This window comes from Anguilla rostrata, chromosome 4 (assembly GCF_018555375.3).
Source record: "Anguilla rostrata isolate EN2019 chromosome 4, ASM1855537v3, whole genome shotgun sequence".
Taxonomy (NCBI): domain Eukaryota; kingdom Metazoa; phylum Chordata; class Actinopteri; order Anguilliformes; family Anguillidae; genus Anguilla; species Anguilla rostrata.
The window spans coordinates 14,521,182-14,531,270 of NC_057936.1; the positions used below are offsets into that span (position 1 = coordinate 14,521,182).

The 10,089-nt window shown below is 39.0% G+C and overlaps 1 protein-coding gene across 1 annotated transcript; it reads left to right on the forward strand.

The window, feature by feature from the left end:
- The first annotated feature begins 212 nt into the window (after positions 1 to 212).
- Positions 213 to 4,309, forward strand: LOC135252588 (E3 ubiquitin-protein ligase TRIM39-like). Its single transcript, XM_064330835.1, has 6 exons — positions 213 to 909; positions 1,243 to 1,338; positions 2,087 to 2,326; positions 2,741 to 2,763; positions 3,302 to 3,438; positions 3,624 to 4,309. Exons 1-6 carry the CDS (start codon positions 721 to 723, stop codon positions 4,238 to 4,240), a joined length of 1,302 nt encoding a protein of 433 aa, XP_064186905.1. The 5' UTR covers positions 213 to 720; the 3' UTR covers positions 4,241 to 4,309.
- The last annotated feature ends 5,780 nt before the right edge of the window (positions 4,310 to 10,089 follow it).

Consider the following 10,089-nt stretch of genomic DNA (forward strand, 5'->3'; position numbering starts at 1 on the left):
ATACACGTACATTATATTATACACGCCAATTTCACCACTGAATCACTATTTTGTATTAAATATAAAATGCATTATGCCACAACGTTCAAATGTTACGATAATCTTGCACCACAGCGCCATCTTTGATGGGGCACCGCCCCACATGCCCCTAATGTAAAAACGCCCCTGATCTAGACTGTTCCTGTGAAAACACTCCTCAAGCTAGAGTTCCACCCCACTGACCATTCACCACAAAAATGTTCACTGGGAAAAACTACAAATTGTGGTTCACTGGGGCTAAGAAACTTCTCCTAAAGTAGAAAATGCAGACTAAGTGGGCCTAATTCACCAGCAGAGCATTTACAGAATAGCCTACATACACTCACCGGCCACTTTATTAGGTACACCTATCTAGGACTTGGTACGACCCCCTTTTTGCCTTCAGAATTGCCCGTTCCACCTGATCCCAAAAGTGCCGTCCAGTTTTGGTAATTGTGTGCCTAATGTCACGTTCTCTCTGTCTACCTAGCTGCCAAAAAAACTTACTGTGCATAAATAACTGTTTCTTGGTAATTCTCTGATTTACAGTAACTAGATTGGAATTTTCTGCCAATTCTCTGATGTAACTAGATTGGAATTCTCTTCGAAGGCGGGAGGTTCAAGCATGCATATTAGCTCACAGAAGCGTTTTAGCCACAGTTAGATGAGACACAGATCAGAGCACACAACTTCGCCTGAAAGATGCCTGAGTCACTGTCATCCGCGTCTTCAACATCGAGTGATTTCTCAGGCGCATGCAGCATTCATGGAAATGCTGTGGTCGTCTACTGCAGAGACTGTGAAGTGATGGTCTGTGACACCTGCCTGACCGACCGCAGTCATCACAAGCATGACTTTGTTACGCTGAAGAGCGGCTTTGAATTACAGATCGTAAGTATTTCGCCTTTTACATTCTTTGTACTAGCCTGTTCATATACTAGCCTATATGAATGCACACAAACACATCTAAAAACGTTTTTGAAAACGCGTTGATTAACTCGTTTTAAGGTAATGTTACTTTTTGTTGTTTGATATTTGCTGATGACGGTTATATTTTCCGTCATAAATGGTATCTGTGTTGATCATATATGAAGGCTATTTCTTTGCAATTATGAGTTTTATATGACTTTCAGGAAGACATAAACCTACAGCTGGTTACAGAAGGTGAAAAACGCACAGTTAAATGATATAAAACGGAATATGCAATGTCCTGTGTATTTATAGGAGGCAGCGACAAAAAGAGTGAAGAAGCTTAAGACCAGCCTGATGATGCAAACTGCTATCAAATCTCAGGTGACTAAAGCGAAGAATGACCTTGAGGTAAGAAAAAAAAAGCCATTCAGACATTCCTATTTACTGTTCTTCTCAGATGCTTATTTCAATTTCAAGAGCTTTAGCCTTACATCTGAAAAATATAATTTCTTTTATCAGAAAATTTTTACTCCTAAGAATTTTTCAAATTGCCAGATAGACATATTTAACACGTTATGTAAGTTATGTGAAAGTGCTGATAGTTAGGCCTAATGGAAGCAAATACCTTTTCTTGATCTTCTACTGCCTGAGATGGTAAATGAAGAATGCCCACGACGATCTCCTCACTTAAAATACTTTTTTATTATAATAGATCATATTGTAGCCAGGTCTCACAGCTACCTCATACATGAGTTTGTGCGAGTAAATGACCATGTACATTACTGAGAATGTAAAAGAAGGAAATATAGCAGATAAAGATACCATGCATTCTGACATCCTCAGAACCCAGACAATTCCACTCTGGCCTTTTTCCCACGGTGCGCAGGCAGGACTGCCGCCGTGGGCTATGCATGGAAAATTGTACTCACTCACTCACAGACGTTTAGTCGGACGCATGCGCAGAGGTGGTGCCAGCTAAAATGTGTCTGCGGAAGTGAGTTGCCCTGTGGGTCTGGACGGTTCCGTGCTTGTTTCAATTAGAGCCGGTCTACAGTGTACCGATTATGTTTTAAAGGAGCAGTGACATGAAAATGACTGTTGCAAATTCGTGACTTTGGACCTTCTGACTGACTGTGCATCTTATTGTTTGCTGCAGGAGATGTTCACCGTGGCAAAAGAAAATGTAGCAGAGCAGTACCGGGAGATACGGGAACTGATGGATCAGAATATGCAGCAGGCGTTCCTGCTGATAGAGGCCCTGAACCAGAGCATGATTCAGGACATGGATCAACTTGTTCGATTTGGGGAAGAATACGAGGAGAAGAAGAAATCCGTTCAGCAGACTGTGAAACAGCTCCAAAGAACGCAGGACACAGATGATGCTACCATAATCATGGTGAGGCTTTTCCCTTTTTCACATGCAACCAATTCTTCTATGTAGATCACTTATCTCTCATCTCACAAGATACAGGGGTGATACCCCTTTCTGAATCAAAGTGTTTGTATACTGTGCCGTGTGCCATATTCCTCAGCAAATAGCCTGTTTGCAACATAAGTAATGGACAAATTAATGCAAAGGGTACAAAATGTAGTTTTCTGTCCAAAATATTTCTGTAAAGATGTGTGGTCACATTTACATGTAAATGAGCCAAAAGCTCCTGACCCCTCAGGCTTAACTAAAAGTCTACATGTAAACTACATTTACTGTATGGAATTGCCTAATTATTTAAGCCTCACTTTTACTGTCACAGAATATAAACGTGATTTTTTCAGCTCTTAGCTAAAATTCTTTTTTTTTCTAATTTCACAGAAGATTGATGAAGTGGAAACAGGGTAAGTCTTAATGTAATCAATTTCATCATGCGTCCTTTCTTGTTTTTTATTGTAGCTTGAGCCAAGCTTTGGTATAATGTTCTGACAACATATATATATATATATATATATGACATTGTATAATTATGGTAGAATTCTTCAAACACTCATGTTCAGTTGTTACTGTTACATTTCATTCATGGAATGAACCTAATATTGATGCATATTCTAGAAACAAACTTTATAATAAATTTTGGCTGAATTCTGTCTATAAAAGCTAGCATGTTAATTCAAATATAATAAGTCAAAGCCAATTATATATCATATTTTATAAGAAGAATCTTTTGTTCAAGCATTTTCAAAGAATAATAAATGCATTGAATAGATCTCTGGTTGAATAAATGGTGCACATAAATAATTTGATTTAATGTTATCACAGTTGAAAGGAAAACCAAAATTAATGTTGTTTTTTCTTTCATTCATACTAAATAAATAAAATCATTTTTTGCCATGTTTCCTCATCAATCTCCCATGTTTCTGAATTCTGTTTTTCCAATAGAATTGAAGAAATAGAAGATTATCACAGAAACTTTTTGGATGTAATAACGTTTGACAACAGAAGACTGAAGGCTCTTGAAGATTCCATTTCAAAGATTGTGCAAAAGAACAAGGATCTGCTGCCCCGGCCATGGGAATGTAAGGGACACTTACCACCCGCCTCTTTCTGTAGTCATATGTCATTCCACCAGACTAGATGGTGTGCATTTGCCTCACAGTATAATTCGAAATAATTCAGTCATTAAAAGGTTTCGGGATTTAGCATGAGACATTGGTATTGGTATTGAACAAGAATGCGATTTGTTTCTCCTTTGTGCTTACAGTTGGAGAGAATATCACTTTTAATGATAGTGAAACTCATGAACACCTGAGGATTTCTGGAGACAAGACCATGGTGCAATACGGCGTATCGCTTTACCCAAACAAAAGGCAAAAAAGGAAGCAAAAAGAGACCGTGGCCAATGTTCTGGCTTCCCAGTCCTTTACTGAGGGGAGTCACTACTGGGAAGTGAATGTAAGGAACACAGGACGCTGGACTGTAGGTGTGGTAGATCAGGGCTGGTTGAAGAAGGGTGTCCAGCAGGCTCTGGGCCAAGACAGGCTGTCATGGGCTCTGCAGATGGATGGGGACTCGCTGGCAGCCCTGCACAATGACGACACCATCATGATCAGAGAGTCAGTGATAGAACGGCTAGGAGTCTTCCTTGACTTCAAAAAGGGTAGACTGCAGTTCTTTAATGTTCTCAGCGGAACTGTCCTGCACACGTTTGCGGGTAAGTTCAAGAATCCCCTTTTCCCTGCCTTCAGCATTGAATCTCAAGAAGGCAGCACAGCTGTGATGAGGCTTTGTGCCCTCATGCCGAAGGATTTGGAGAGAAGTTATAGCAGGGAGGACCGGAGAATGTCATCAGATTCAGGCCTTGAGAGAGCTATGAACTGATGCTTTTGAACGAAGCATGGGCGAGTTTAGAGAGGACGGTCAGTCCATTACATCTACAAGCGACGATCCCTCACAGGCCTCAGATCAGTCGTCTGACCATGACCACATACGCTGACCTTAATGCTAAATAGAAAATTTGGCTGTTTTCAATAGTATACCAGGCATTTTAATTTTAAATGGGAACGCAGTAAGATTGAGTCCAATTCATGTTTTCTTCTTATCTTATCTGTAAATCTATAGTATATGCTGACATGAAGTTTACTGTGAGTGTGATCACATGTGACCCACCACACAAAAAAAGCCATAATTTAGCATCCATTAAGTTTAAAAGTTGAATAATTATTACATAGAAACAAAGTGATGGTTAACTTTATTGTTCAAACTGGAGAACTGGACTGTATTATGTGTCATTTAAGTCCGTAGAGCTTTTGAGGAAGCTTACAGCTTTTATATTTTGTGACTTTAAGCCTCTCTTACAGAAAGCTTATATTTATATTTATTTAGCACATTTATTAAAGGGCATTTCATATAATTTGTGTGTTAAATTCACTGTATCAAACATAATTAATTTAATTTATATTTATTGATTCATATTTGTTCTTTATTTGATTTTTATTACAGATATTAATAAAATATTCACAAAGGAATGTATACAATCAGATTAATATAACAACTCTTAAAATGAGGGTTGAGAATAATCAGTGTTTTAATATTTGATGCTCATATATTTGATTTGAGATCTAACTACTGAATAAATCTGTAAATGTATTATGAATGTCATCTAAAATTAATCACGTTGAAATAAATTTTACTTGAAATAAATGTTATGACGTGCTTGACATCAGAGTTTCTTATAATGACTACTAACTAATAAAATGTTTAATCCACAATTCCATTTGTATTAATGTTTTTACAATAACCGTTTTATGTAGTATACTTTGGCCAAGGCCATTTTCATTATAGTGTTGCCAGAACTAGGTTGGGTACTAAAGTAAATCCTCAGTGGGATTTTCACATTCAATTTAATAATATCAAACAGAAACACTACAAAAACAAATAAGTGGGGCAACATATTTCTTTGTCTTTGACTGTGCTGCAATGAGAGGGTGGCACATTGCTGTTTGGGTAGGTGGTAGCACATGCTGGTGGGAACAATATGGTAATTAAATTGGGGAGGAAAATAGGGAAAATTGTTTTACTTTTGGAAATGTAGTGTATATATGTATGTGGACACCTGAACATCACACCCATATGTGCTTGTTGAACATCGCATTCCAAACCAATGGCCTTTTGCTGCTGTAACAGCTTTCAGTCTTCTGGGAAGGCTTTCCTGTAGATTCTGGAACATGGCTGTGGGGATTCACTTCTATTCAGCCACAAGAGCATTGGTTGGTCACTTGGGCACTGATGTTGGTCATAAGACCTGCTTTGCAGTCGCCATTCCAATTCATCCCAAAGATATTTTATGGGGTAGAGGTCAGGGCTCTGTGTAGGCCAGTCAAGTTCTTCCCCACCAACCTCAGCAAACCATGTCTTTACGGACCTTGCTTTGTGCACAAGGGTATTGTCATGCTGAAACAGGAAAAGGTCTTCCCCAAACTATGGCCACAAAGTTGGAAGCACAGAATTCTCTAGAATGTCATTGTATGCTGTAGCATTAAGATTTCCCTTCACTGGAACTAATGGGCCTAACCCAAACCAGGAAAAACAGCCCCAGACCATTATTCCTCCTCCACCAAAATTTACAGTTGGCCATTGCACCTTTCCTCTTATAAATTCAAAGATAAAACCAAGTCATCAAATGAAGACAACAATACCAAAACAGTACATTAATGATCCTGCCTGTGCTATCTCTGCGAGCATACCACACTGGGTTAATGTTTGTATCTGGCTAGGAGTTGACTCATAGGTATCAAGATTTTTTCAGCACCCCACCACCAAAGACACCAACTTATTGCCCATGACATCGGCTTTCCATCAATGCAAAACATGATTATGGAGAACATAAGTTTTAAATAACGCCGATCCAGAAGGATGTTTTGTAAATGAGCACTTTCATCAGACCCTGCTGACTCCATGTCAACACAGCAAACAGTGTGTTTTTCTTTGGGTTTTTCTTCTGTAAACTGCCCTTCAGTAGCATAATTAGACACAGACTCTCAGTAATGCTTATTGCTGCTTCATCATAACAAGAAGTCACGTTTTGGAGCTGAGCTCTGATAACAGAACCAAATTCATTGGGGCAGAGCTAGCACTCAGGAAACCATCAGTGAATAGAACCCCTTAAGATAGATATTTAACCCCCAAGTGGCTCAGACCATGGAGGGGTATGAGAACTCTTAATCAGATCTAAGATTTTGAACGAGGAGAACCTTTAGACACTACTTTGTGAAGCAGACAAATTCATTTCAGCATATCACTACACCCTTAAGCAACCCAAATCACCTGGATGCTTACCCCAAATAATTTTCTGCTACTGAGGACTACCACCTGGACTTTTCCATGAGAAGGATCGCCACACCCTCAGAAGCAGATCTGGTATATGGCTGACCTCTTTGGAAACGTTGGGCAAGGGTGTATTTACCTGAGCTCCATAAATAGCAGAAGTGGTCACGTGTCGTGTAACTTTGTGTCTGGAGACATTGTTTTGATTGTGGATGACTGAATAAGAAACTCTTGGGTCATAGACTAGATCATCCAACCAGATGAACATGGACTCGGTTGCCATTAAAGACTAAGACCACTGAACTAGATAGACCCATCACTGTTTTCTCCAAGAGATTGTACAAGGTATTGGTAAAGACTGCACTCCAGCAGTGTGTCATGTACCACTGACCTCTGACACCAAAAAAAGAATTTATATAGTTTTATATGACTCGTATAAAGACTTCAATTATTTATTGGCTCCTTGATTTATGTAAAGTTCGCTGGTAATTCAACTACATTCAAATTTGTGCAGTGGTTATAGTAGTTATTTACTTGTCATTTTGAGATGTAGTTAACTACAGGTACTACAAACTACTTTTAGCCTGAAATTTTTTTCCAAACCCCGTTGACCATATATTACCTCCTCTTGCTCTCCTTTCCCTCTAATTCTTGTTATTGAGAAGCACTTTGCTGCACTACTGCTGTCAATGGTCAACGGGAATTGCCACACACTACTGGTTCTCTCTGTGTGCAAAAAGAAGGCATTGTCAAACTCATGTCATGAAAAAGATTTTTTTTTTTTTTTACAAAGTAGTTTCAACTACATTTCAGTACTTGTAGTGCCGCAAGCTACATTTTTCTTTTGGTAACTTTGCTGTATTTCAACTACTTTCAGTGTAAAGTAGTTTGTACAACAACGCTTTCAGAGTAGTTTCCTCAACACTGATTATTTCTAAGTGCATAAAAAAATTATGGACCAGACTGTGTGATTGTATATAACGCTTTATTCATGGTAAACTGCAGAGTTCATAGTTGTGCCGCACTATTTAATCCCTTTGTACAAGCTCCCTAGTTGCCAGGATGTCAGTGTCCTGAGATTACTCAACTCTAACATTCAGTGCAATGTTAACAATGAGTGAAAACAACAAACTGGCATTCTAGCTTTATTAGTAGAGGATATACAACAACTAAGCCAAATACAGAGGTTATGTGCCATCATTGTTGTGTAGTTCATCCATTTAACAAGCACCACCTTCCCTGTCCATCTGCAACTTGTGACACATTGGGCAATAGCATCTACCTGGGGTTTCATAAAAATATTCTTTCACCCCCAAAAATTTGCATTCTGTTACAGAAACATGATAAAAGCCAACAATAGCCCAAAGGTATGCCAATATAGTGGTGAAAAACTGTTCACTGAATAGTGAAATAAACAAGGCATTTGTGTAATTATATCATGTCATTCTACTATCAATATCGGTGACTAAATATGTAATAAATATACAATCTTACCATTTGTTTTACATGTAAAAATGTCCCTTTCAAGATTCAGTGGTCATTTAATGGGTTGAACAATGTGTTTGAGAAACATCAGCCACATCCAAATCCCCACTCGCTTTTTACCCAGTTGTAACTCTTTTCAGTTCATTCTGGTTTCATTCTGGCAATGAACGTTTTTATCATCCACAAAAATGGAGCATCACGTAGTTCTGGCAGGCCACGAGAGTCAAGTGCTCCGGCTGAATCAGCTGATGGCTCAGCTGAGTGATGTTCGCCTATCACAGTACATTCACTAACAGGGCGGTCTACTTAAACAGGCTCCCTCTACTCATTTGGCTGCTCCTCCTGTATGCAAGCTGCTGCACGTTGCTTCGTAAATCCCCTCCACCACCCCATCCCTATGCGTCAAGAATTTGCATTTCTCCATTCCTATGTGTTAAGGAATTGCATTTCTCCATTCCTATGTGTTAAGAATTTGTATTTCTCCATCCCTATGTGTTAAGAACTTGCTTTGCTTGCTGGATCTGTTCTGTGTGTACCCCTCTAGGGGGGTTTGGCTCTGGCATCCCGGCCTTATCCACGCGGGCTGCGTGGTTGGCGGGAGAGCTCCAGAACAGAGCCTAACCCCAAACATAACTGTATTGCCTTTATTGTCAATAAAGTTCTACTTTGCTGACAGTGGTCCTGACAGAAGTCAGTTTGTGAGTCCACTGGGGTTGAACAATTCAGTTCATTACAAATTAGGATGGGAGAGAGAGATCACATTTATGCGTGAGTTTACAGTTGTATACATATATGCAGGAAAGTTTCAAATATGAATGTACAAATGTTTCACTTGTGTGTGAGTATTTTGTATGTGCGTGTGCGAGTGAACAGCAGTATACATGTATTTGTGTGTTTCATATGTGCGTATGTGAGCATTGTAGAATTAACAGCCCTACACGCAAAGGAGTGGAAATCTGGCATGGAGGTGAATTTTAGCAGAACATCTTGTGCTGAATCTTGTGACCAAGGCAGCGTTCATGTACACATTTAAACAAATTCTTAATACTTTATTTATGTTAAAGGAGTACCATGGTGATTTTCACACTTTCTCGGTTTTATGTGCTATTTGCACAAGAGGCATTGAAGAAACACAATGAGCAAAGTATTAAATATGTCCGTTCTGTATTTTTTGAGAAATATGCGTTTTAAATTCATCGTCCTATTTTCAACCGGTTGAGAATTTTCTACGTCACGAATACAGTAACCACTCCCATTTCCACGCCCCGTAAAGAAATCTGACAGGACACACCGTCCTGCTGTTTAGACAATGCAAATATTTGACTAACGTTAGGTTCACTTATATTAGAGTGCCTTTAGATTATTTCTGGTTATATTCATTTAGCTAGCTAGCTAACGTTAGCTAGCTAGGAGGTTTGCTTTCATGAGGCAATGTTATCGATAACGTTAGCTTGCTAGTTTGCTTTTATGAAGACGTTATAGTTGTGCTTTTATCTTAACTTGGCTAGCTAGATAGCAAAAATTATAATTGGATATATGTCAACGTCCTTACCTTAGCTATCTATCGATACTTGATATACTACTAAGCTAGCTAGCTTGTGAAAATTCAGTCTCCCAAAGAGAGAGCGTATCATGGGGGTAGCTATGGTAACGGGGCACGGTCTGTCAATCATAGCTAACTGACGGTTCTCATTACCACGCCCAGACGGTTCGGGTGAATTTTTATAGTGGGAAATTTAGGCTTAGAAAAATACGTTTTAAAGTACATTGAAATGACTGAAGAATAAAAAAATTATGCACATTTGTTTTGTTGTTGCCTGAAGACAACTAAGAAGTGTCACGTTCAACCACCATGGTACTCCTTTAAGGTTTACTTACAATTGCAAAAGCAAAACGTCATGGTTCTGTGGTCTGTTTCC

What these genes read in the sequence shown, in the direction of transcription:
- LOC135252588 (XM_064330835.1), top strand. Translation starts at nt 721, where the DNA reads ATGCCTGAGTCACTGTCATCCGCGTCTTCAACATCGAGTGATTTCTCA. An exon ending in ATGATGCTACCATAATCATG is followed by an intron (nt 2,327 to 2,740) that starts GTGAGGCTTTTC and finishes CTAATTTCACAG; the next exon opens with AAGATTGATGAAGTGGAAAC. An exon ending in GCTGCCCCGGCCATGGGAAT is followed by an intron (nt 3,439 to 3,623) that starts GTAAGGGACACT and finishes TTGTGCTTACAG; the next exon opens with TTGGAGAGAATATCACTTTT.